The 27,639-nt window shown below is 45.3% G+C and overlaps 1 protein-coding gene and 1 pseudogene across 13 annotated transcripts in view; both read left to right on the top strand.

Moving 5' to 3' along the window:
• Positions 1-27,639, top strand: part of SMARCA4 (SWI/SNF related, matrix associated, actin dependent regulator of chromatin, subfamily a, member 4) — an 81,532-nt gene that overhangs the window by 5,103 nt on the left and 48,790 nt on the right. For 8 of the 12 annotated variants that reach the window (XM_036233707.1, XM_036233708.1, XM_036233710.1 and 5 more), the window contains 12 exons: positions 8,252-8,504; positions 10,578-10,710; positions 11,492-11,896; positions 12,218-12,316; positions 13,211-13,469; positions 15,539-15,665; positions 16,261-16,434; positions 17,995-18,168; positions 19,387-19,554; positions 19,668-19,718; positions 23,731-23,861; positions 24,042-24,099. In XM_036233707.1, the coding sequence (XP_036089600.1) occupies positions 8,283-8,504; positions 10,578-10,710; positions 11,492-11,896; positions 12,218-12,316; positions 13,211-13,469; positions 15,539-15,665; positions 16,261-16,434; positions 17,995-18,168; positions 19,387-19,554; positions 19,668-19,718; positions 23,731-23,861; positions 24,042-24,099 (2,001 nt within the window). In that variant the 5' untranslated portion in view covers positions 8,252-8,282. Of the gene's footprint in view, positions 1-8,251; positions 8,505-10,577; positions 10,711-11,491; positions 11,897-12,217; positions 12,317-13,210; positions 13,470-15,538; positions 15,666-16,260; positions 16,435-17,994; positions 18,169-19,386; positions 19,555-19,667; positions 19,719-23,730; positions 23,862-24,041; positions 24,100-27,639 lie in introns of those variants that run through there. The other 4 variants (XM_016153439.2, XM_036233706.1, XM_036233709.1 and 1 more) reach the window with 2 other exon arrangements.
• On the top strand, positions 6,308-8,245 carry LOC107515051 (annotated as a pseudogene). The gene has a single exon (XR_001597948.2). The product of XR_001597948.2 is annotated as a ubiquitin-40S ribosomal protein S27a-like (transcript).

Raw genomic sequence — 27,639 nt, 5'->3', positions numbered from 1 at the left:
GTCTCAAGTGTACCATACCTCTTCACCCATTCTTTTACTTTCCGAGCTTGGGAGACCGCTTTCTTCCCTGTTTCACGGGTCACATGTCTTGCTTAGCATAGCGTATATAGCAGGCACCACAACAGACCCAGTGGGGAGTCATGACATCTGTCTGTGCTTGACCAGCCTTAAAAAGGGAGCAGGGTCAGGACAGATTTGTAAGATTTGTTGCAGTTACTTGATGTGTTTATGTTGGGCCACATCAAGACTGTGCATCATAGTCAAAAGAGTTTGAAAAACATCCATCTAGTGGATAAATAGGATCTGTAGTCTTACAGCATAGACACTGTACCTCCCTCTTGATAAGACTGTGAACTCCCTTAGGGCAGAAAAGCCCCAAGGTTATCATTTTCTTCTGGTGTGTTATAAATGGGGAGGTGCTCTTCAGTGGTTTTCAAGTCAATGAAAAAGTTTTTAAAGGTGGGGGTAGATTTCAGAGAATAAATTCCCAGTGCTAAAAATAATACTTGATACAATTTGGTTTGTCTACCTTTTAGGTAGAACTGAGGAGACACTGTAGTTGATCTTCATGACATGACTTTCTCCTTTCTGAAATGTATTCCCTTTTAAATGTAGGGCAAGGTTTTGTCGCTTAATTATATTGTAAGGAAAATGCTACAGGACACCCAACATTGAGGAACCCTGGTCTCAGGAATAAGCCATTTCTGCAGGGTCCCTAAGACCACAAATGCCCCGCTCCTTCTTCCTTCTAGGTACGTGGACTTGAGCACCCCACACTATCACACTAGTGTGGGAGTTTTCTTAGTGGAGGTTTCAGAGGGAAATGTTTTATATTTTAAGTGTAATGAATGGGGCTAGTTTTGCCCAGCTGCCGTGAATGGGTTTTTGAGCACCCTGCTGTGACTTACCTGCTGTGTTTTGTCTGTCGCTGAACCCTGTCTGTGAATGAATTTCTCCATGCCTCAAAACAACATAGCAGACATCCTGGGGCCAACCTGAAATATAATGCTGTTTCTCTGGCAAGATTTAAAAAAAAAAAAAAAAAAAAAAAAAAAACCAACAACAATAATTCCAGCAAGCAGTTTTTAGAGGGTCTTGATTGCTTGTTAGCAGTCTGTCCTGCCATGTTAGCAGTCTGCTGGCCACCGGGGTTCTTTTATATTTATAAGAAAAAGGCAAGGGTGTTAAGAAAAAAGAAACTAGAATTTTAATTCTCCAGCAGTCTGGTTCCTCATTTGAATGTCAACAGACATTTCTATTTTAAATGATAATTTTGATGAAGTTGAAAGTAGATGGAAAATAATGTAGTCCTCACACCCTTTCATCTTTCTCTTTTATTTCCACAAAGATACTTTCTGGGCATCTTTTCTGGGTATTTAGTTCCCTAGTATTTTTCTGACTTAGATTTTTCTTTTCTTAAAAAGTGTTTTCTAAAACTCTTATTATAGAATGTGGTTCTGTAGTATAGTGATTAGCATGTCTGCTTTACATGCAGAAGGTCCTGGGTTCATGCCCCAGTGGACCCACGGTCCATTATCTCGGCCATGCCACCCTGAACAAGCCCAACATCTGATCTCAGAAGCTAAGCGGGTTTGGGCCTGGTTAGTACTTGGATGGGAGACCACCTAGGAAGACCAGGTGCTATAGGCATAAATAATAATAAATAATATAAATAAATAAATAAATAAAACTTATTACAAAAGTAATAGGTAGTTATTAAAAAAAAAAAACATAAAGATAAAAACATCAGAAATCTGTGCTGTGGAAAATGTAAGTTCTCCATCCAGAAAGACCTGGCCGCTGCTGAAGACAGTTTGGTATATGTTTTCTTTGGGCCGGCTTCTGTGCAAGGATTAACTGTATACAGTATGGTTGACTGTTGAACATGTGGGGATTGGGGTACCCCCCTTTCTTGCACAGTTGGAAATCCACATGTAATTTTTGACTCCTCCAAAATTTAACTATTAATAGCCTACTGTTGACCAGAAGCCTTACCAATAACAATCGATTCATATATACCTTATATGTATTATATGCTGTATTCTTATACAGTAATTTAGAGAAATATTAAAATCATGAAGAGAAAATATATTTACAGTATTTATTGGGGAAAAAATGCATATAAGTGGGCCTGCGCAGTTCAAAATGTATTTGTTCAAGGGTCAGCTGAATTATTCTCACCAAAGTGGGGTTTAGGCCAAGCACTTTGACTTTCTTCTCTCTGCTTCGTTTTGGACCATCTTTCTTTGTTCATGTGCATGGAGTTACGTGCACAGAGTTACTTCAGTCATTTTTAATGGTGCCACAACTACTGCAGCATGGATTGTGTGAGGGTTCTGATTGGCAAGTGAGGTGATACGGCCAAGTCATTTCCATATCCTTTGGCCCTGGGACCCTGGGAGCCTATTTCCATCGTGTAACCTCCCGAATGTCTTAGCTTTCAACTTTTTGATTCTTGCCCTGAGTAGTTTGACTTCCCATCACATCCTTTCAGGTTGCACATCTGGGTTCCCTGGTTCCCTCATTGTGGAGCCCCAAACACACCCAGCCTATGGGCTATACACTCATCAGTTAGGCTCCCAGACACACGTGCTGGTGGTTTTGCCATTTTGGCCCTTGCATCTCTTTGTCCTTTGTTTTTTCTCATCTGCCTAGGTGTAGCTGTGTCTGGTTTGAAATGAATTTCAGTGTTGTGTGAAGTTGCCCTCCTTTCCCAGCCCAAGTGACTTCTCCAAGAGAGACTTGTCATGAAAGACCAGGCAGCACCATGGAAGCCACCTGAAACCCCAAAGCCTCAGGATGACCTTGGGGACCCAAGGAATTTTCTGGAAAAGCCAACTCTTTAATTTCCTGTATAGAAAGGACAGGGGTGTTTGGTGATGAGGGAAAAAGGGGTAGGGAAGAGGGGTATTCCTTGCCCTCAAATCCCACCTCTTCTGAAATTCCTATCTCGCCCTTCTGGGTAGGCATCTCGCTGGAGTATAGTGGTGCCTCCCTCCCATATTCTCTCCATCTCTCAGCAGAGCCAGGCCCACCCCCACACCTCAGGAAGGGTTGGCTGGCTGAAAAGTGGATAAAGGGTAAGCACATTTTGTGGTAGTGGGAACCAAGAGGGCAAATCTTGCCCATCGATTGCCCGGCCGGATGTCATTTGCACAGGATTGTGCTGGTCTTGAGGCAGCCATTGCTCCTCTAGTTCAGCAAAGCTGCTTTGTGCAGTCTCTGCTTCTTAAAGGGAGGAAGGAGCCTGTTGTCTTGAGTGCTGAGGGATGGGAGCATTAATTAAGGTTTGTCCAGCCAGGAGGCTAAATTTAGGAAGCAAATTCTCCAGAATGGTTACTTATTATGTGGCTGGTTTACCCATCTCTGTATGAGGGAGGAGGGTGAAAGGACTTAATATACATAACACTTATGGGACAGTAGCAACAAGCAGTAAGCAGCTGCTCAGTAAATGTGAAGACCTTTGATTTCACCAGCAGTGAAATGCTACAACTCAGTATAAGTAAATAAAAAGCTCTTCCTGCCTGTATGTGCCTTGTGTGTGTTAACTCATTTGATGCTGGCTGTGACTCCCAAGGGAAGGACTGGTCTCAGCTCTAGCCTGCAGAAGAAGAAGGAGAGGCTCAGAGAGGTTAAGTCACTCATCCAGCATTGTGCACTTGGCAAGAGATAGAGTTCATGTTCAGAGTTTGGGTTCCACAGCAGTGAGTTGCACTGTGACCTTGTCTTTGTGACCCCAGCTCCTCCACTGACCTGACTTGTGGCTTCTGGGCCTCAGGGACCCCTCTGTTGGCAGGGACAATGATAGTCCTTTTGTGTAGTATGGTGGTCCTCCCTGCCAAATGGGCCTACAGCCATGCTCCCTCTCTGGCTGGCTCTTCCTCCCTGTGATTTCTTTGTGACTGATACATCCTCAGCAGTGGTAAACCACCAGGGGCAGGGGCAAATCACAATCCCCCTGGATATTAAACTATTCCTTCCTTTCTTTCGCATGATCTTGAGATAGTAGAGGAAAATCTGTTTCCTCTGTTCACACAGCTGACACTAAACATGGTTTTTCATACCAAGCAATTCTCCAAGTTTTTATAGACATCAATTGGATTCAGTTCTGGCACGACTAACCAACTGGAATTGGTGCAGACCCCATAGGTGAAGGGCTCAGTTCCACAGAGCTGTTCCTCACTGCTGATGCCAGTCACAAGTAGTGGGCCTTCAGGTTACCACACTTAGCTACAAATCAGGAATTCTCAGAACCCCCTTTCAGTTTTGAAAATATGCTGGAACAGCTCATAAATTTTAAGGAGACATTTACTTACGTTTACCAGTTTATTATAAAGGATACAGATGAACAGCCAGATGAAAAGATACGTAAGGTAAGGTCTGGAAGGGTCCTGGGCACAGGAGCTTCTGTCCCTGTGGAGTTGGGGTGCACCACCCTCCTGGCATGTGGACATGTTCACCAACCCAGAAGTATTCTGACCGTGTGGTTTAGTTTTTATGGAAGCTTCATCATGTAAGCATGATTGATTAACTCAATTTCCAGCCCTTCTCCCCTCCCCAGAGGATAGGGGGTTGGGCTGAAAGTTCTAAGCTTCTAGCATGGCTTGGACTTTTTGGCGACCAGTACCAGTCATGAAGCCATCTAGGAGCCAACCAAGAGAAGTCTCATTAGAAAAAAGACACATCTGTCACCCAGGAAACTCTAAGGCCAAGTCTGATCTAGGTTTCATCAACTGTGTACCTACAGTTGGGGCACTTTAGATATGTTACAACTCAGTATAAGTAAATAAAAAGTCCCTCCTCAGTACCTCCCTGAGGACCAGAGAGCCACTCCTGGTTCCATTTTCCTGTTCTCGTCACCATGATGGTGCGTGTCCACATGCGGCACCAGCACCCTCATCGGGTACCTCAGTGTTTGATGGGGCCCTGCCTGCTGTGCTGCTTGGGACAGTTTTGTAGTGTGTCTGTACGTCTTTGAGTCTCCATTACTGTCACTCCCCACCTGTGTGTGAGCTCTCCAGAAACGAGTTTGCCAGGCATGCACTTACCTGCTTCATTGCAGCCTGTCCCTTCAGAGGTGGCAGCTTCTGAAGCAGATGTCATTTTTAAAAGTGTGTTGTAAAACCCCATACTTCTCAAAAGCGGACATTACCATCTTTGGGCACAAAAGTCTTTTTCATTGCTCTCCAGTATCTTTGGTGGCTGCTGTGTTTCTTTAATGAAGTTAGCACTGCTGAATGGAGGCAGTTAATTCCTAGAGGTACCAAACGCTTTGATGGGACGAAGGTGTGATTCTAAGTGTAAACTACTTTAGGAGCCATCATTCCAAAGGCACTTCCCAGTGTGTGCTGTCGTCATGTCCACCTTTAGCCAGAGAGGCGATGTTCTCTAGGTGATGTAGATTGTTTTGCTGTCAGTTTCAGTAGGTTTGACTTAGAATAGCCACCTCCAGGTGAGAAAGAAACCCTGAGCTGCTGGACACTGCAGGATTCCTTAAGGATTCACAGGACCACCCTCCCTCTTCTCACCTCGCCACAATGCTCTGTAGGACTGAGGAGGCCTGCGGAGGTGGGAGGTGAAGGGGCCAGACGGGAGCCCTGGAGAGCCATCATTGTCCACTGGCCACAGCCATGTCCATGTTGCTCAGCTTCCTACTTGTGAAATGTGACTTCAGGTGCTTCCTTCCCCAGATGAGAGGTTTTGGACTCCAGCATCAGGATTCTTAGCAAAGGAGAAACAGGGCACAGACCACTATCCCATAGCAGACTGAGGCTGTGTTTCAGCATTAAACAGGATCTTGTTTCCGTGGCAGGATATGTGAATATTCACATAGCTAAATCAGGTCAAATTTTGCTCCAAACAAATTTGTCTCAAATATTTTTTTAAAGTTTGATTTTTTTTCTCTGAACTTACTGGGTTTGGATTTGTGGGGAAGGCATTGTGAATAGACACCAGTTCTCCAGCACTCTTGTGAGGCTGGTTTAAGGTTCAGCACTGAGGCTCCTTGAGCTTTGGTGGAAACCCAGGGTGCCCAGAGGACGAAGGAGTGTTTTCTAGCACGTTGGGGTCCTCTCCCGTTCAGGCTGGTATGCTGGCCCCTGGTCACATCCTGCTGAGGTTTCTGATCTTCTCTGCTCCAACTGTTTGGTTATGAAACTGGAATGAAGAAGTTTGGGCTTTTGATCTATTATTGAGGAAAATACCCCCAACCTTTAAAATTAAACCTTTTTTTAAAAAAAGGGAATTACTTTCCAATCCACCATCTGCAGTGGAACTGCAGCCAAGGTGGAGATTTTCGTGAAAACCCTTAACAGGGAAGACCTTCACTCTTGAGGTTGAACCCTCGGTTACAATAGAAAATGTAAAGGCCAAGATCCAGGATAAGGAAGGAATTCCTCCTGATCAGCGAAGACTGATCTTTGCTGACAAACAATTGGAAGATGGATGTACCTTGTCTGACTACAACATTCAAAAGGAGTCTACTCTTCATCTTGTGTTGAGACTTTATGGTGGTGCTAAGAAAAGGAAGAAGTCTTACGCCACTCCTGAGAAGAATAAGCAAAAGAGGAAGAAGGTTAAGCTGGCTGTTTGAAATACTATAAAGCAGATGAGAATGGCAAAATCAGTCACTTGTTGGGCGTGCCCTTCAGACCAATGTGGTGCTAGAATTTTTGTGGCTAGCCACTTTGACACATTATTGTGGCAAATGTTATCTGACCTATTGCTTCAGTAAACTGGAAGACAAGTAATTTTATAGGTTAATAAAAGACATGAACTACCAAAAAAAAAAAAAAAAGAATTAAAAATGTTCCTACACTTCTTAACAGGATTTACCCCTTAGCATGAGAAGTGTCCAGTAAAGTTTAGGGGCAACTCGAGATTCTATTCAAAACCCCAAAAGTCCACAGAAACAAAAACTAGATTTGTGACATGCCAACAGAAGAGAGGCTTTTCAGTAACTCAGGACATGCAGAACAAGAGAAGGGGAGGTGGAGCCATTTGAGTTCATGTTTTGAAGACTATTAAATGATAAAAGTGGTCATAGATATGATTATATGAAGAAAAGCTCGCCTACAATATATTGAATGATACTGTTAAGAGTGTGTGTATGTGTCTGTATGAGGAACAGTCTAGAAGAAGAAAGGCATTGAAATGTTGCAGGCCCACCCTGGATGGCTCAGGTCCATCCTTAGCACTCTGGGGGCTCCACAGGTCTTTGAGGACCCCCTCCTCCCCTGTTCCTCTCCCAGCACACGTCTTCTCTGCCCTGCTGGGAGGGGTTGGGCGCACAGGGCTGCCTCTTTCCCTCTGTAGGACAAGCAGGTACTTCTGTTTCTAGTGGGATGATGGGTGATTTTAAGCTTCTGTATTTTTTTTTTTTCCAGATTTTAGCACTGAGATTGTATTACTCCATCATGATGAAAGAGGTTGTTAAAGAGAATTTTGCTTAAGGCCCTGTAACTACATAACAGATTAAGGGTTACCTGAAAATTGAGCCCTTATTGTAGAAAGTATTGATAAAATTTATCAGCTCATTGTCCTGTCTTAGCAAGCATAATTTATCAATATCATTGGATGATTTTTAAGCTCATTTATGGATCTTGTTGGAGGCTCTGGGTAATAGTTCTGGGTGTCAGTTTTTAGTTTTCTATAAATAATATCTATTAAACTGTAGACACTTGATTATCACTCTTGAAGTATTTGAATATTAGCGTGCCATTATTCATGTAATACTTCTTTTTAAATGAACCTACTTTTTAAAATTCATTTATTTTAAAGGAAATTTGGTCTTGTTGTCTTAAATGGAAGACCAGTGTCACTTTCCACAATTACTCGTTTCTGTTGAATTTATTAGAGACCAGTCAGATGCTGTTGCCAGCAAAGGCTTTGAGCCTTAGTCACGATCTCCTTTTTTGTTAAATTAGAAGGTGAGCAAGCATTAGAGCTGTATGGTGTGAAGTGCCCATCAGGGTCACCCTTTATTGTAATCAGATGGCAAGGGAAGCGAAGTCCCCCTGCCTCCTGAGTCCCACCCCTTCCTCAGGGGACTTTGCTCTGATTTTGTGTGCCTGATGTATGACCTCTGTCTAGAGGAATGGAGGAGAAACGTCTGCTTGATGGGGGCTTGTATGTCAAAGGTACCAGTCCCCTGTCATATGGGTGCTTCTGTCATGACTACGGTCCTCTCACAATGCCCTGACCTACCCAGCCAATGGCCGTGACCCACAGACTGACCGAGACTTCTTTCCAGCAGGAGTCCACTGTCTGCAGCTCCTGTGAAGATGTCCACTCCAGACCCACCTCTGGGTGGAACTCCTCGGCCAGGCCCTTCACCAGGCCCTGGCCCATCTCCTGGAGCCATGTTGGGCCCTAGCCCAGGTCCCTCCCCTGGCTCTGCCCACAGCATGATGGGGCCCAGCCCAGGGCCTCCCTCAGCAGGACACCCCATCCCAAGCCAGGGGCCCGGAGGGTACCCTCAGGACAACATGCACCAGATGCACAAGGTAGGGAATCCTGGGGGCCCACTACCCTGATGGGGTCCATGCAGTCAGAGGTGGGAGAGTGAGCCATGTCCCCTCACCTCCCGTGTCTCTTTTACCCATTCTGATGGAAAATGTGGTAACTTGGCTCCTAAGTTACCTTTTGTTGTTGAATAAAAATGTCCAGGTCCCTAAAATACAGCTTAGGGCATGTGGTCTCTTCTATGTTGTTTGCTCTGCATACCTGTGTAACCCGTGGAGCAGGGAGTGGGCACCCTTTGTTCCCATTTGGTCCCACTCATTTGTTACTGTCTTACCACTTACCTGACCTGTCCAAGGATGCTCTTGGAAGTGAGGTGAGAAAACCTCCCTTAACACAAATAGTTTTCTTCTCTCTGTTCCTGGGAGGCGGTTGGAGGGCACAAGGAACTTTCTTCTTGTACATACTGGCATCTACAGGAAGGGCTGCCATTTTTTAGCCTCGGGGACCACAGGAGGCCCTCAGGTAGAAGATGCAAATGGTGCGGCCTGGGGGCCAGGGACCCCAGCTAATCCTCTGGGCTCCCTACCAGGGCTGTCCATTTACCTGCACCCTGTTCTGCTTCACCCCTGCCCCCACCCATCAGGTGTAGGTGGGTATTATGCCCATTTTTATAGATGAGGAACCAGGGTCTCAGATGGTCACTCATTGAGTTGTGGCAGCGCTGTCTCATCTATCTGCTGCTCCTTGCACCCCAGACTTGTGCCACTTCAGACTTGTGCCACTTCAGCAGCCTCCAACATATTTGGGTGACCTTCCTGTTGTCCCATCTCCTGTACATTTCTGACAACTTCAGTACAGTATCTGTCTTGTAGCTGCCCTCCTAGGAAGCTTTTAGTGACTACCCTTTTTTCCTGGGGTGCAGCTGTCAGTTACTGTACACACTTATTTAGGCCAGCTTTTCTTCCAGCACAGCCCCCTCTTTCTCTGCCTATTTTGTTTCTTCCTCCTGGAATCGCTTAGACATATGCCACACGCATTTATAAATGTCTGTTGGAGGTTGCCGTGTGTTCAGCCCAGTGTCAGGAGCCGAGGACCCAGGGTCTGGTGGTGACACCCCTGCTTGTGCAGAGCTCGTGCTCTGGGTAGAGGCAAGCTCATTGGGCAGCTCTTCCAGCCCAGGGAGGAAGGTGTGGAGGGAGGTCTGCACCCAGGGCTCCTGTCTGCCTCTTGAGGGCCCCACCCTTCTCTGGTGTAGGTTGCTGCTCCTCATGTCCCAGCCAGGTACCCTCTTGGCTTCCTCTCACTGCACTCAGCTGCAGTTGATTTGGCTGGGTCACCCATTAGACTAAGTTCCCTGAGAACAGGACATTGTGTTGACCAGGGCCTAGCAGAGTGCCTTGGACGGGTCTTGGAAAATGTCCACTTTACTAGCCATTCCCAAGAGGAAGTGCTTAGTGCTGAGCACTAGGAAGGAATATAGGTGTCGTCGTTCTGCTAAGGTCTGATAGTGCCTCCTAGGAGGCACAGATAGATGTCACAGACAGCCTTCCTCCCAGCTAGCAGGCAGGAGGCCGATCTCGGATCAGTGAGGACATCTGATGTATTACTAACTTACTCTTGGGCAGAAGTTTCTGTCTCTCTCTCTCTCTCTCTCTCTGATATACGGTCTCCCAAGGAAGAGGTTCCCTGATCCAAAGATTCGTGGTTACAAGTTTCCTTGTGACAACAGAGTCTCAAGTTCTAGCTAAAACTGCCCCTGACCAGGAGCTGTCACTCATGTTTTTTCCTTACGGGATTTTGGCCATCTGAAACTGTCTCCGTGCTTTCACCAGGTGCCCTGATCCAGTTGTCCCCTTGCTCCTGACCACCAGTCTCCTAGGCAGTCATCCACCATTGGGTGGCATTATTTCATGCATCTGGTTGACACTTAAGTAGCTGTCAGGACTGTGTCTTAGACCTAAGGTTTTTGGTTGTATGGGCAATTCAGTAAATGCCACGGCAACATTGGGTGGACTTTTTCAGTGACATTGAACTTCTCTCTTGGGCAGTGCTTTGCTCTGCCACCTCCTCGCATCCCCTCTGGCTGATCCTGCCTTGTCATTTTCCCCTCGTAGCCAATGGAGTCCATGCATGAGAAGGGCATGTCAGATGACCCGCGCTACAACCAGATGAAGGGGATGGGGATGCGGTCAGGGGGCCACACAGGAATGGGGCCCCCGCCGAGCCCCATGGACCAGCACTCCCAAGGTATTGTTTTGCTTCCATTACTTCCTTTTGTTTGTCACCCTCTAGGAGTTCTGAGTTCATTTTCCTAATTGGGTCTCCCACAAGTGGACAGGGAGGACCCAGAACAGTGAGAGACCCTGCCATGGAAGGGGATTGAGTTTGGGCTTGGCCGGTTCCTGTTTGATATGTCTTGTCTCAGATTGGCCCCAGAAGAGTGAACACTGGTGGGAAGGAACCATGTTCAGTGCCGAGTATGAGATGGCAGCTGGGCAGGGTGGGCTTCTCAGGCTAGCACCTCTAGTGCCACCCAGGAGTGTATTAGAAATGCAGGTTCCTGGGCCCATTCTAGACTAGGAGACTCGGAATCTTGGGAGTGGGGCCCAGTCTCTGCACTAAGAATCATTCCCAGGTAGATTTTCCAGAAGTTTGAGAAGCAATGGAGTAGTTGACATCCTGTTGTCAGGGGCTCCCCAGGTAACGGAAGTGAGGGGAATGGGTCCGGCCAAACAAGGGGTAGGCAGGCAGGCCCATAGAAAGCCTGGATCTGTGTAAACCTCTCTGCATGAACCATCAGCAGCTTACTGACAGGTAGGCCAAACAAAACCCACCACTTGTGCCTCCGGTCTGGCTGCTGGTGTGTACCTTCTGGGTTCCTCTTGTTTGAACAAGAAGGAAAAAATTTCGACATTCCATGTCTCAGGGTAGGTGCCAGTATAAGCCTGGAGGAAAGATGACATTTTTGCTTTAAAAGTCATTGAACGTGTGCTACCAAGTGACCTTTTGGATCTGCCTTTTCCTGCAGGTTACCCTTCACCCCTGGGTGGCTCCGAGCACGCCTCTAGTCCGGTTCCAGCTAGTGGCCCAGCCTCAGGCCCTCAGATGTCATCTGGGCCAGGAGGGGCCCCACTGGATGGTGCTGACCCTCAGGCTTTGGGGCAGCAGAACCGGGGCCCAACTCCATTTAACCAGAACCAGCTGCACCAGCTCAGAGCTCAGATCATGGCCTATAAGATGCTGGCCAGGGGACAGCCCCTGCCTGACCACCTGCAGATGGCAGTGCAGGGCAAGCGGCCGATGCCTGGGATGCAGCAGCAGGTGCCCACACTACCTCCACCCTCTGTGTCTGCAACAGGACCTGGCCCCGGCACTGGCCCCGGCCCTGGGCCAGGCCCAGGACCAGCACCTCCAAATTACAGCAGGCCTCACGGTAAGGCCCACCATCCATAGCCCTCGGGAGGGATGGGCCTCTCAGCAAACTGTCCAGAGCTGGGTCAGTAGCATTGGGCAGACCTAGGCTCTGCTGCCCATGGGTTTCCCCTTTGGGGATGGCACAGTTCCCGGCACTTGGGGCAGCAGGGCTGTTGTCAGGATAAATGCTTTTTCTGCAATTCTCCCTCTCTCCTCTGATGCCCACCCCAAAGGGCTTGTTGTTGGGTGTGTTCCCTGGAGACAGGGCTGTTCTGGGCATACATGTCGGTAGAAGCACAGGACACATTTTATCCTTTTACTTGTTTCTTTCTGTGTATAGGCATGGGAGGGCCCAACATGCCCCCGCCAGGACCCTCAGGTGTGCCCCCTGGGATGCCAGGCCAGCCCCCCGGAGGGCCTTCCAAGCCCTGGCCTGAAGGTGAGTTCCCTCTGTCTTGGTGACATGTCAATGCCCTGACTGCCCTGAGATAAGCCTGGTCAGGGAGAGAGAGACAACTGATTGAAGGACAAGTCCTCACTTCTGATGTCTTTGGGTCTCACCTGTCCCTGGTTATTTTCCAGAGGTTTGAGTTGGTTACATTTCATGATTCTTGCCCACCCTCATTCTGTGGGTTGCAGAGTTTTTGAGGTTTAATTTGATACCAAGAAAAGGAGGATATGAATGAACGAGTCCACAGTGTCTCCAGTGAGAGGCTGTCCCCCACAACATACTCCTTTAGGATGTGGTGCCTTTGAATCTTGAAGTCTCCGCTGACCCCTCTTCCTTCCTGAGAATGCCCCCCAACATTGTGGGAGACAGTGCCAGGGAAGCTCAGGGTTCTGTCTCTCCACCATATGAGGCTGCTCTGGCTTCTGTCAAATGTAGTCTGCAAGTATTTGGGGGTCACGTCTGTCGAGTCAAACATGGCAAAATGGACTCATTTCCCATTCTCTTAGAGCCTGAGGTTTAGTGATGGGTATTGATGAGCTAATTATTAAATCATATTCTGTAGGAATCATGGTAGAAGGAAGTCAGGAAAATGCTGGTCCTGGGAGACCACAACCCAGAGAGACCAAACTCAGGGTTGGCCCTTAGCTCAGTGTGGGGCTTCAGGGAAGGGCATGTAGGCTGAGAGCTGGAAGAGGCTTGAACCTTGTGGTAGGAATGCGGAGACCCCTGAGAGAGAAGCTGCCTGCCAGTTCGGTGAGAGATGGGGAGGTGGGCAAGGGTGACCTTTGCAGTTTGTTTCCACGATCACCCAGCAGGCTTTTGTTTGCATTCGGAGTTGTCTTGGAGCTCAGTTCTGTGCCCCTGCTGCTTGACTGTCCCCAGGACCTATGGCGAATGCTGCTGCCCCCACGAGCACACCTCAGAAGCTAATCCCCCCTCAGCCTACGGGCCGCCCCTCACCTGCACCCCCAGCCGTCCCGCCTGCTGCCTCCCCTGTGATGCCACCGCAGACGCAGTCACCAGGGCAGCCAGCCCAGCCTGCCCCCATGGTGCCGCTGCACCAGAAGCAGAGTCGCATCACCCCCATCCAGAAGCCGCGTGGCCTGGACCCTGTTGAGATTCTGCAGGAGCGGGAGTACAGGTGAGGGCGTTGCTGCTGCCTAAGACCACCCCGGGGGGCTGCCCCCCAACCAGGTCGGCCCCAACACAGTGGTGTGGTTCACAGCACTAAAGGCCAGCAGGATATGCAACCAGAAGTCCCCAGGGTCCCAGTTCCCTGGTTGGTGTGTATCCTTCCAGAGAAATTCAGGGCATACGCAAGCAGACAGGTAGAGAGGTAGCCGAACTGTCTCCAAATGGTTCATGAAATGTGCACTGTTTCTCCCATAGAGATTATCTATCTGTCCAAAAGAAGCTTTTTTTTTTTCTGGTTCCTCAGTATCTTGCCTGGTGGCAATGCCGTCATTTATTCAGACTACTCTGTCTGAGTGAGTGCCCTGTAGATTGTTTCTAATTTGTCATTAAGACAATACTATAAAAACTCCCGTTGCATGTGTTTCTCATTTCACATGTGTACACATATGTCAGTAAATCCTTGAAAGTGACATTGCTGTGGTATAGGGAATGTGCACAGGGAAATTTCTTAGATTCTGCACAACTGCCCTCGTACAGAGATCGTACAGATTTATATTGGAAGTAAAGTGTTTGTTTCTCCTTGCCAACACAGTGCATCCAACTTTTGGTTCATCAGCACTCAAATAAACAAAAAACCACACACAAAAACTGTAAGCTCTGCAGTGGAGCCTTCTCACATGTCACTAGTTGCTGGCTGCTTTGCCAAGAACTGGGCGCCAGGCATAGTGTGGGATGCCTGGAGCACAGTAAGTCTGTGATACTCCATCTCTCACTGCTAAGGGTGACTAAGATTCACTCCCTGAGCACCTCACCTTTCCTGTTTCCCCATTATAACTTGTTCAGAACAGGCCTTGGTAACTGTATGCTCCATGAGGGCAGGGGCTGTGCCTTGCTCACTGTATATCCCCAGATGCATCAGTAAAACTTGGCCTAATGACTGTCTGTAGAGTATGTCCCAGCTGTGACATGCCTTGGAGCTCTGGCCTCCTCTTTGACTCCATCTAGATGGCTTGAAGATGGCTTGTTCTGATGTCCTCACATCCCCTACTTTTCTCTCCTGTTCCTGTGTACTCACCATCCAGCAGCTCATCTTGCAGCCCCTTTGATTCTTGCTAGCTCTCCCTCATCTCGTGTTTCTCTGGGGAGTCCTCTAAACTCCCCTCAGGAGTAGTCCCCTTGCCCCCATTGTTAATTCTGCCACGTGGCCTACACCTCCTCCCTGGCCTCCCTGCTCTCACCTTTGCCTGTGCAGTCTGTTCCCCCCACACAGCAGTTGGAAGTCGCTTTTTACCGTTTACTTACAGTAGATCTATTCCCTGGGTGAAAACCTGCTGGCTTCCATTAATCTATCCAGTAAACTCGATTCTGTTCAGGCCCTGACCCATGCTCTGCCCTCACCTACCCCACTCTCTTTGTTCTAATTTCTGTTTGTTTAACAGCTTAGACTTATTTCTGCAGTAGGGCCTCAGGCATTATGTGACTCTTTTTGCTCACTAAGCCTCATTACTGAGGTCACTTCCTCCTAGAGCCCTGCCCACCCCCTCACCTTCAGCCTCCTTCTAAAAGTACCAGTCATTCCCTGGAATTACCATAGGTATTTAATTTTTTAATTCCTTTATGGCCTATTTTCCTGATAAGGCTGTGGTTACATTGTAGGTGCTCAGTAAATAATGTGTGAAAGACCGAGTAAGGGGATTATCCCATCTGAACTTCAGACGCAGCCTGTAGGGTTGCTCTGAGGGATCTCCCTGGTTTATAGATGAGGACACTGAGGCTCCCAGGCTGGGGGAGAACCTGGCCTGCCTGACCCCATAGGCCGGCTCATGCTGCTGAAATGCTGTAAGCAAGCCGTGTCCCATCCACTTTCATGTTTGCTGTGGCTCTGGATCCTCTGGCTTCCTTCCTCTGTTTTATGGCTGCCATCCTTTTCTGAGCCCCCTCCTGCCTCATGATCAGCGTCTTCCTCCCTCAAAGGATGGATTCTTCTGAGGCTCCAGCTTTAAAGAAAGGGGCACAGGTGGGCTTCACGTAAGTACATCTCTCATGGCCTGTCCTTTTTCTCTCTTCACATCCCAGGCTGCAGGCTCGCATTGCTCATCGAATTCAGGAACTTGAAAACCTTCCCGGGTCGCTGGCCGGGGATTTGCGAACCAAAGCAACCATTGAGCTCAAGGCCCTCAGGCTGCTGAACTTCCAGAGGCAGGTAGGTGCAGGTCCAGGCCTGTTGCTTTAAGAAATGGCCCCTTTTTGCCAATGCCGGTATTTAGATTCAAATAACTGTTCGGGCAATTATTTAGTGTACCCCAGTCATTGAGAGAAGCAGTGTCCACCCACACTTGTCAGCTCACTGTCCCCTCGCTTCCTTCCCACGGCCTGCACAGTAGTAGCACGTTGGGTGTTCCTCATAGGAGTAAGTACAGGTCTTCCCTGAGTCACCAGTTACCAGCTTGAAGCAGGAAACTTAAATGGGTCTGTGTTTGAGGGTGCTGTACTTTTGAGTGACCCTCTAAGAGATATTTTGTGTGCGGCTAAGAGAGAGCAAAGCTGGAGACCTGAAAGTATAATAGGACCTTCTACTGGGTGGGTGTCCAGAGCAGCCATCTCCTGACCTGTGCTTGCCTCACCCTTGGGCACTTACCAGATGTCCCGCACGCACATGTATTTGTGCGTAGGGCATTTAGCAAGGACCCTTCTGGAAGCAGCAGTGTTCTATCTAGCTGGCACTATATAGTTGTGCATGTTGTGTGGACGTGACCAAGGTGAGCCCATCTCTAGTTTTCTCCTCTTCCTTCCTGAAGCTGCGGCAGGAGGTGGTGGTGTGCATGCGGAGGGACACGGCGCTCGAGACGGCCCTCAATGCCAAGGCCTACAAGCGCAGCAAGCGGCAGTCCCTGCGCGAGGCCCGCATCACCGAGAAGCTGGAGAAGCAGCAGAAGATCGAGCAGGAGCGCAAGCGTCGGCAGAAGCACCAGGTGCGCCCCCAGTGCCTCTGTAGCTCTCCCTGTAGGCTCACCTTGTACCTGGGTCCTCAGAGCTCACACGTTGTTGAGTCTTGTTTGTTTTGTATCTAAGCATGCTGTTTCTCTTTTCCATTCATGATAATAGTATTCTAGGCACTAAGAATATATTAGTGGAAAAAACTGAGTGGTAGGTGAAGATGGCCGTAATCCAATGGCATGTAAAAGGTTGGGAGGTGGTAGGATGTAAAGAAGCATGAACCAGGGATGGAGAGTGGCAGGGAGCTGTTGACACAGGATGGTTGGGAAGTTTTTTCTGAGGAGGTGAGCTCTGAGCAGAGACCTGAGAGAGGGAGCCACATGCATATGTGGGCAAGAGCTAGTCAGCTAGACAGGGAGGTGCTAAGCCCCTGGGAATGTGCCATGTATTTCGTGACAAGCAAGGATCTCTGTGTAGCCAGACTGGAGTGAGCAAGGGGGAGAGTGGGGATTAGGAGGGGATGGCCAGAGCGTGCAGGGCCTTGTGGGCTTAAGGACAACTTGGACTATTGCTCTGAGTGAGATGGGTGGAGGGTGCTGAGTAGAGGAAGGACTAGTCTCAGAGTGTTACAAGATCAGTCAAGGGAACCAAAATCTCTGCTCAGGTAGGATTTGGGATGATTCTGCTTATTCATTTATTTATATCTTTTAAAGTTTTTCTCCAGTCAATATCTGTTATTAGCATAGTTTAAAATAACAAAAGAATCAACATTCATTGTAGACCACTGTTAACATTTTGGTGTTTGTATCACTCCAATGTTGTTTTTTACATGTACATATAGTAATCAAAGTTAAATATTGCCTTTTAAACATATTTATACACGCATTGACTTGTTTAGTATCGAAATGTGATTACTTTAAAATTTTAATGTAGTTTTCCAATTACAGTTGACATTGAACATTATATTAGTTTCAGGTGTACAGCCTAATGGTTAGACATTCATATAAACTTATGAAGTGATCTCCCTGATTAGTGTGGTACTCACTTGGCACCATATGCAATCATTACATTATTGCCAGTATTCCCTATGCTATACTCTACATCCCTGTGACTGAGAAGTGTGATTTTTAACGTCTGCGTTGTAGTCCATCTCAATGTGTTCAATAATTTATGTACCTTTTCCCTCTTTGGGGATTCTAATATGTTCTCAACTTTCTAGTATTAAAAATAATACTAGGATAGACATTCTCGTATTTGAATTTTTTAGCCAATCTCTGCTATTTCCTTAAAAATTCCTAGCTGTGGAGTAACTTGGTAGGAGGGTGGGAGCATTTCGAAGTGGTTAAGTTCATGCCAACTTGTCCCAGCAAGGTCAATTGCCTGTCTCTGGGTACAAAGGGCTCTTCTCAGCACAGTCACCAGCACTGAGTTTTATCCTTATACAGAGAACGCAGAACCTCCTAGGCAGACTGTGGCACAGTATTGTTTGGCTTATGTCCTCTTGGTTTTAAACAGGCTTCCTTTAAGTTTTGTCTCGGGGAGTGTAAAGTGACTCCTGCCGAGTAGTCGGTCTTGTCTCATGTGTGTCCCTGCAGGAATACCTCAACAGCATTCTTCAGCATGCCAAGGATTTCAAAGAATATCACAGATCAGTCACAGGCAAAATTCAGAAGCTCACGAAGGCAGTGGCCACGTACCACGCCAACACAGAGCGGGAACAAAAGAAGGAAAACGAAAGAATCGAGAAGGAGAGGATGCGGAGGCTCATGGTAAAATTCTGTGTTTGTGACTTTGTGTCCCTTTATGTGTGCACTGGGTATCGTAGTGACAAGGGACCCATCGCCCTGTGTTACATTGGGGCACAATGCTGCTCAGAGTTCAAGGTTGGACAGAAAGAAAGAAAGGACTCGGGTTTGGGAGTCTAAAAGAACTGGCCTCAGACCTTTACCCGGTCATGCCCACCATCAGAGTGACCACATGACCTCAGCTGATTAACTGGCTGCTCTGTGTTCTCCAGAAAATGGAGGTGGCATCCCCTCTTGGCTGTGAGCTACCAAGGGTGTAATCCTAGCCTCTCACCCCCACCCTTTGTGTTCAGCCATTTATTCTTCGGTGATTCTCTAATTGGGCAGATACTGACAGACATGGCTGTGTGTGCAGGAGCCACAGTAGCAAGGAGAAGGACACAGCTCTGACTCTCAGGGGACTAGTGCTAGTCCTAGGGAGGCAGGTACCCAAGCGAAACAAATAGTTTTGGGTGGTGGAAAGTGCACTGAAAAGAATGAAGCAGGATGAGGATGGGATTGACCGGGTGGTCCAGGAAGGACATGCCCTATGAGTTCAGAATTCTGGACGAAGTGCCTCCTAGGGTTAGAGTAACCACAGTCAGGGGCCCAAAGTGGGAAAAAGCCAAGTGCAAGGCTCAGCAAGTGGCCCCTGGAATGGCATGGTGCAGGGGAGGAATGAAGCTGAGCCCCAGTGGCAGGTCCCGTGAGGCCTTGCAGGCCATGGGGAAGGCTTTTTATTTAATTCCAAACATGATGGGGAGCCATGGAAGGCTGTAAGCTGGGGGTGATGTGATTGGATTTATTCCTAGAAAGCCAGAGGGGCTTGCTGCAGAGAGAGATGAGGGTTGGACCAGGTAGAGAGAAGGCTTTGGATTCGCAGTGCGTTTGTGGCCAGAGCTGTGGCAGGATTTGCTGTTGGTCATTTTAAACAGCCCAAGGCAGGACCATGTCTGTCATGCAAGTCCCTGCAGAGCCTAGCACTGAGAAGGAGTTGGGGAGGTTCTGAAGGGAGAGACAATAGTTATGGGAAAGACCTTCATTCAGCACAGCGCTGGGTGTGCTTAAGTGCTCCCCAAATGTGGGTGTGTTTGCTGGTTAACAATAACCCCCAATGGGCTCCTCAACTCTGGTTTGCTTGCCTTGGGTACTAATGGACGAGTTTGTCTCTGAAGCAGGCACCATAACTGCATACTTTTGCAGGCGGAAGATGAGGAAGGGTACCGCAAACTTATCGACCAGAAGAAGGACAAGCGCTTGGCCTACCTCTTGCAGCAGACAGATGAGTATGTGGCTAACCTCACGGAGCTGGTGCGGCAGCACAAGGCTGCCCAGGTTGCCAAGGAGAAGAAGAAGAAGAAAAAAAAGAAGGTGTGCTGGGACCTGGCTGTGTGCCTGGCCCTTGGTTGGACCTGGGTGGCTTTCTGGGTGCGTGTGGCCTCAGCCTCCTTCATTAGGGAATGACTATGTCTTTTTGCTTCCAGAAGGCAGAAAATGCAGAAGGACAAACGCCCGCAATTGGACCTGATGGTGAGGTGAGGAACCAGGGATTTTTTTTCTCGTAGAAATACCAACCCAGCCCTGAAGCTTAGGTTTATTTCGCCTCCAAAAAATTTTTTTTCAACTACAAAAGCTGTATATATAATGATGGTAAAAATCCATGTATGTCCTGTGCCGCCATCCTACCACTCCTCAATGAGGAAACTATTAACTGTTGGTTGTTTCTCACAGACCTTTTTTTATGCACATACCACATTATTTATTTTTCAGTTTTTACTTTAACATAATTTAGACTCACTAGAGAGGTGTAAGAACAGTGCAAAGAATTTCTGCATAGTCTTCACTTAGATTCCCTATTTTTGCATATCCTCATTTTTTCCTAAACCATTTGAGAGTCATATATATGTGATGGCCATTTACCTCCTTATGTTTCAGTGTGTATTTCCTAAAAACAATGTCATTCTTTTCCGTAACTGTACAATGATCAAAAACTGGAAATGAACATAGATGCAATGCTGCAATCCAGCCCTCATTAAGGTTTTGTCAGTTGTCCTTCTAGTGTCCTTCACAGCAACAAAAAATCTTGGGTCACACATCACACTCATGGTGGTCCCCTTTGTCTTTAATTTTGAACAACTCACTTTTTCTTTGACTTTTATGACCTTAGCTTTTCTGAAGAGCACAGGTTAGCTGCTTTCAACAGTGGCCTTCAATTTGGGTTTGACTGATGTTTCCATGTGATTAGATTCAGATTATATCTTTTGGTAGGAAGACCCTGCAACGCTGCTGTGTCCTTGGTGTGTCGCACTGGTATTGTATGGCGTAGATTTGTTCCGTAACTAGCATTATTGACCTTGATCCCTTGGTGTCTGGCCAAGGCATCTCCACTGTAAAGTTACTGTTTTTCCTTTTGTGATTATCACTACCTTGTGGAGAGATACTTGAGACTGTACACATTTTACAACTCCTCATGCTTCCACCGCTGGTTTCAGCATTCATAATCTCTGCATCAGTTTTTGCTTTAGTAATTACAAAATGGTGATTTTCCCCTCTATCATTTCTTCTGTATTTTTTTAGTGGGCTTTCTTTTGGAAGGAAGAACTTTCTCTTCTTTTCTATTTGTCCCATGGGCCATAATAGTTTGCCAAACCCTGGGGCCGATTCATGGATTCTTATTTAGTTTAGTGGATTTACTTAGTTTAATTCTTCATGGATCATTATTTGTTTTCATGCTCAAATTGTTCAGTTTGGGCCAGTAGGAGCCCTTCAGATTGACTCCTGTGTTCTTTTGAAGTGTCCCCTTCATTCTTTGGGGCCTTATTGACTTCTTTACACAATGGTCCAGGATCACCTGCTTTTCTTGCCAGAGCCGTGGAGTCAGCCGTTTCTCCATGGAGCCGTGGTTCCTTTTCTCTGAAAAGAACATTTAGAAACCAAGAGTTAGAAGTGCTCATTGCTCTGGGTGTCATTGCTTTAGGTCCTCTCAGTGGACAGATCTAAGAAATAGATCTCTCTGTGTGCGTACACATCTGCATTACCAGTTATATTTATTAAGCCCCAGGCACACATGTTGATCCCTGGTTGATGTCTTCTCTGTACTTCCCAAAATCTTTATGCCTATATCCTTTGTTTTGTTTTGGGACTACTTGGGTTAATTTCAACATTAGCTAGACTTTCCACACTTAACCAAATATCTTGGGCCACTTTCCATATCAAGGCAGTAGTTCTCTTTTCATTTTATTGTGTCGATGTATTAGAATCTATTTTGTCATTCAGGCTGATAACTCTTTAGGTTTCTTCCCATCCATAGCTTTTACAGAGATTCTGTCCTGAGCAACTCTTTACTTCTTCCCCTATTGTTGGCTATTTCCATTGTTTCTTTTTTTCCTATTATGCACATTGTTGTAATTAGCCTTTTTATACATGACCTTTTGATGCTTTCTTAGCCTGAACTGCCTTCACAAAACAATATAGCACCGTAGCCTGGGTGGCTTAAATGACAGTCATTTATGTTCTCACATTTGTTAGAGACTGGAATTCTAGGATCAGGGAGCAGAAAGGCCGGTTCCTGGTGAGGGCTCTCTTCCTGGCTTGTAGAATTGTGTTCTCACATGGAGTGACAGAATGAGGTCTGGTGTCTTACAGGGGCACTAATCCCATCATGAGGGCCCCACCCACATGACTTAATATAACTCAACCCCACCCCACACACACACCCTGTCTCCAGATACAGTCACATTGGAAAGTTGAGGCTTATGCATTTGAATTTGGAGGAAACAGTTCAGTCCATGGCAGTTTGCACACTGTTTCCTTAGGCCATTTCCCAGAAGAGAACGACTGGAAATTAACACACATACGACTGGTAATTAACACACATACGTATTTCACATGATTTTAAAATATTCTATTGAATTTTTAGGGAAGAATGTGGGCTGGCCTTTTACTATAGTACAAAATCCTCCTAAGCCCATATGGGACATTCAAGGGAAAAGTCACAGTGGCAGACTGCAGTTCAGGGAGTTTGGTTGGGTAATCATGACTGCTGTTTATCTCATTTAGTAACAGGCATTGCTCGGTGATGGCTGTGAATTGTCCCTGTTTCCGGCCAGTGGTTCTTAGCTTTGGCTGTACATCTGAATCTCCTGGGGAGCTTTTAGAAAACCCCAGAGCAGTTGAGTCAGAATTCTTGAGATGGGCAGGTGCAGGCATCAGCATCATTAACTGCTCCTAAGGAGCACTCGGGGGTGAATATCACTGAGTGAGGGTTTGTGCGGCAGGGGATGGTGTCACCCCACCCCGCCATGTGGGCTGCTCTGAGGGTGAGGTTGTAACATGCAGAGACTTATCTCTCTGTACTGTGTTGGTGGCACTGATGGTGAGTGTAGCACTTTGAGGGAGGAGGGGGACTTAATGAGTACTTGGAAGATGCTGTTGACAAAAGTTAACCGAGTAGATTTTAAGATCTAATTGGCTTCATTAAACGATTCATGAATCAGATAGCATCTCTTCTGGCAGGCAGAGAGGTACCCTGGAAAGTTATAAAAGATGGAAGGTTTTTATAGAAATGAGGGTGGAGCAAGGAAATCATCAGCAAGAAGAAAATGAAAATTCACTGGAATAAAGTAAAAGTTTAAATGATGACAGCTTCTCATTGATTGAGATGAGTTTCAGTTGGGTGGGCTTGTTGCTGGGCAGGAGGAAAACCCTCCTCCTCCTCGGGTAGTAAAGTGGATACACTTCCTGTTTGGTGCATCTTACTCTTGGGGGTCTATAATTGACTTTCTGTTTGGTGTAACTGATGTAGAATAGTAGGGCATGAGAGCTCCTTCTGCAGGCCTTCCTGATTCCAGTTTTATCCAATTTAATTTACTCGATCCAGTTTTCCCTTATTTTCACAATGCAAAGGTTTAAACTAAAAATTTCATAGTTATCCAGAGGTTTTCTCCAGGAAACTTAAAGGGGGAAATGTTTGTCCAAAAGTTGGTATCGCAGAATGAGAAATCGAAGAATTCCGTGTTTGATGCTAAGAGGAAGTTAGTTTATTTTTCAAATATTTCAGTTAGCTATTTAACAAAAAATAATGAGGAACCTTGGTAAAGTAAAAACTCAAGAGCCAGAAAAATGTAAATAGTAGTTATTTGTGTGAAAAGGAGAAACCAGTCCTTGTTTGTTATGCATGGAACTAATGTGGAAGGACACTTATATTGGTGGGCACCTGTGAAGAGAGAAACTGTCAGACCGAGGGACAAGGGAGGGGGAAGAATTCACACTCCACATTCTTGAATTTTGAGCTATTTGACTATATTATTTATTCAAAAATGAAAACATGTATGTCAACTCTCAAAGAAAATGCTGTCACCAATGGGTTATATATATTTCCTGATTTATTAATATGCAGTTAACCCATTTTCACGACCATTCACCACATTTGTGTGCCATTTTCTGGGCTTGGAGTTGGGAAGACACTTCCCCAGTTGGCCATTGTTCATGAACCCCTGAAGTATGGACACCACAGAACCTAAAGTCATGCATGTGGCTCTTTTTCAGCCTCTGGATGAGACCAGCCAAATGAGCGACCTGCCTGTGAAAGTGATCCACGTGGAGAGCGGGAAGATCCTCACAGGCACGGATGCCCCCAAAGCAGGGCAGCTGGAGGCCTGGCTCGAGATGAACCCAGGGTGAGTTGAGCCTCAAGTCGCAGATGCAGCTGGGAACCTGAGTCAGCCTCATTCTGTGAGAGCAGGCTGGCAGCTGGGGGGCATTTAGCTTGCATTTGGAAATAAGCCAATTTGCTAAAGAAAATGAATTATGCTGGTTTGGGGAAGATTTATATATTAAAACACTAACATTTTTTCTAGGTATGAAGTAGCTCCAAGATCTGATAGTGAAGAAAGTGGCTCAGAAGAAGAGGAGGAGGTAAGAACCCATTTCATGCTGTCACAGTCCTCAGCACTCTGTAGTGGTGACCTCCTCTACCCCTTGTATGTTTGTCACCTCTGAATGCTATATTCCTCTCCCATTTCAGCTGGGCATCATGGAGCCAGAAGTGGGCAAAGAGCAGCTGAGTGCTGTCATGGTGGAAAGTCGGTACTACCTAATAAACTAGTCTCTAGCCACACATGGCTGTTTTAACTTTAAATTAATCGACTGAAGTAGAATTTAAACTTCATGGCCTCGGTCATACTAGCCACCTTTCAAGTGCTCAGCAGCCTTCTGCCCCCAAAATATAACCAGTATGAAGTTATGAGCATGCAATCATGTACATGTTTGCTCATTATAATCTCTTCTTTGGAAACATAAATGGTTGCATTTTTTACGCATTTTCTTGAAATCATTTAATTATATATTAAGGTGATTTCTAGTTTTTCCCTAATGACAAAGCTCTGATGAAGAGCCTGCTCCTCTGTCCGTCGTGTATTTGCTCCTTGGGAAGGGTAACTCAGGGGGCCCAGGCTGCAGGTTCTGGAGGCAGCATTTGTTTCGTGGTTAGCATCCAGCTGGGCGTTCTCCTTCACTCCCTCTTCAGCTGTGGTTGATAGTGTCTTAAAAGGCTTTTAAGTGCCTTAAAAAGCTTTGCCACCTCTGTTTTTTTTAAAAAGAAAATTTTAATGGGCATTTCCTTGGTTACTATTAGATTGAACATTTTTTAGATGTTACCTTTTAGGTTTATTCTGTGAATGATTTGCTTATTTCTAATCAGTTCTATTTTTCAACTGAATATTCAAGCACTCTTTATATATTTACCCTGGCCTGAAATCAGCTCTGTGTTCACCTGTAGATATCTTTCTCTTTGTCCTGTTTTCACTCCCTTTCTTACCACATTAGATCACCTGGAATTTATGTGGTGTAGGGTATGGGGTGGAGGTCTACTGCCCCCCCCCCACCGCCCCACCCCAGCAGTACTAAGTTACTTGGCTATACCATGTAATTCTTCTTTCTCCATTGACCTGCGATATTTTTGAAAAGTGACATGTTTGGTTTTTATGTGCTCTGGACTCCTTTTAGGGCTACCTATTCAATTTCTTTTAACATTCTAATGAATCTCAGACTAATGTAACATTTTGTTGTAATTTTTTAACAGCATGTGTAGGTATAAATTACACACCATAAAGTGTGTCCATAGTAGTGTATAATTCAGTGATTTTTAGTGAATTTATGGAGTTACATATTTATCGCTACACACCAGCTTTAGAGTGTTTCTTCACTGAAGAAAGCTCCCTCCAGCCCATCTTCACTTTGTTCCTGCTCCCTCCTCCAGCTCTAAGAGACCACTGATCAGCTTTCTGTCTCTGTAAATTTGCCTTTGCTGGGTATTTCATATAAATGGAGTCATATGACTTGTAGTATTTCGTCTGGCCTTTTGCACTTAGCATACTTGTGAGGTGAATCCAGGTTGTCCTGGATATCAAAAGGTTGTTTCTTTCTATTCCTGAAAGAAATTTTATTGTATGGATAATACAACATTTTGTTTACCCTTTCACCAGTTGAGCAGTTGTGCTTCCATTTTTTGCTATTATGAATAATGTTACCGTGAACATTTTGGGACATGTCTATGTGTGGACATCTAAGTGTGGCATTGCTGGGTCTATGGTAAGTTTATGTTTAACCTTTTAAGAAACTGACAAATTTTTCTAAAGTGGTGGTACCATATCGTGAGTTCTAGTTTCTTTATGTCCTTATCAACACTTGATATTAGTCTTTCTGATTACAGTCACCTTAGTGGGTGTGTAGTGGTATCTCAATGTGGTTTTGATTTACATTTTCCTAGTAACTGATGATGTTAAACATCTTTTCTCAGGCTTATGTATCTTCCTTGGTGAAAGTCTATTCAGATCTTTTGCACCTTTTTTAATTGGGTTGTTTGTCATCTCTCTGAACTGTAAGAATTTTTTATGTATTTTCAATACATATCCCTGATCAGATATATAACTTATAGAAATATTCTAGTTGGCTTACTTTTTGTTCTTAGTTGTTTCTTTTGAAATTTTTGACTTTGGTGAAATCTGGTTTTTCAATTTTTTCTTTTATGAATTGTGCTTTCAGTGTTGTATCTAAAAACTTTTCAAAGTTACAAAGATTTTTCTCCCATGTTTTCTTCTAGAAGTTTTATAGTATAATCTCTTACATTTAGGATCATAGTTGTGTTGATATCTATGAGGTAGAGGTATGTTTATTTTGTTGCATATGTATATCCACTTTACACAGCCCCACCTGATGAAAAGACTATTCCTTTCCCTCACTGAATCGTCTCGACACATGAGAAATCAGTTGACCTGAGTGTAAGGATTTATTTCTGACTCTCAATTCTGTTCCTCTCTGTGTCTGACTTTGTGCCACTGTCACTCCTGTCTTGATTATTGCAATTAGTTTTGAAACCATGTAATGTTTATCATTTCTCTAACTTATTGCTTGTATTGTCTATTCTAAAGCCTTTGCATTCCTAAATATAAAGGTTAGGATCAGCTCATCAGTTACTACAAAAATGCTTACTGGGATTTTTCTTGTTTTTGCGTTGACTCTATATCAGTTTTGGGAGAATCACATCTTAACAATATTTAGTTTCCCAATCATGAACATGGAATGTTTTTCTATTTATTTTGATAATCTTTAATTTCTGTTGGCAGTGTTTTGTAGTTTTCAGAGTATAATTTTTACAGTTTTGTTAAATTTATTAAATATTTTACTCCTTTTGATGCTGTTATGGATAGAATTTTCTTAATTGTATTTTTGGATATTTGCTATTACATGGAAATACAGTTTTTTTATATTGGTTTTTTCAAATATTAATCTTGTATCCTACGAACTTGCTAAACTCATACTGTTAGTTCTCATAGTTTAGATTTTGTTTTTGTGTTTTGTAGATTCTTTAGAATTTTCACACATAGGATTGTTTTCTGTAAATAATGGCAGTTTTACTGTTTCCCTTCCTGTCTGTGTGGCTTCAGTTTTATTTTTCTTGCACATATTTCTTGCACTGGCTAGATTCTTCAGTGCAATGTTAAATAGCTGTGTTGGGAGTAGACATCCTTGCCTTTTTTCCAGTCTTAGGGGTAATGTAATTAGTCTGTCACTACTGTTTGGTGTTAGCTGCAGAGTTTTCGTAGATACTGTTTATCAGGTTGAGTAAATTCTCTTGTAATTCTAATTTATTGAGAGTTTCTTTTATCATGAATAGGCTAAATTTTGTCTTATACTTTTTCTGTCTATTAATTGTGTGGTTTTTGTCCTTTGTCCTTTATCTACTGAGATAAGTTCTACTTTGTCCTGGTGTACAATCTTTTCTGTATATCACAGTATATGAGGACTTTTGCGTCTGTTCATGAGGGATATTGGTCTGCAGTTTTCTTGTGTTATTTTTGTGTGGCTTTGATATTAGGTTAACAATGGCCTCATAAGAATAGGTTAGAAAATGTTCTCTACTTTCTAGAAGAATTTATGAAGAATTGGTATTAAATA

Source organism: Rousettus aegyptiacus, unplaced genomic scaffold, assembly GCF_014176215.1.
Source record: "Rousettus aegyptiacus isolate mRouAeg1 unplaced genomic scaffold, mRouAeg1.p scaffold_m13_p_16, whole genome shotgun sequence".
NCBI lineage: Eukaryota > Metazoa > Chordata > Mammalia > Chiroptera > Pteropodidae > Rousettus > Rousettus aegyptiacus.
Note: the sequence above shows the minus strand (reverse complement) of the source record. Positions and strands in the feature narration are given on the sequence as shown.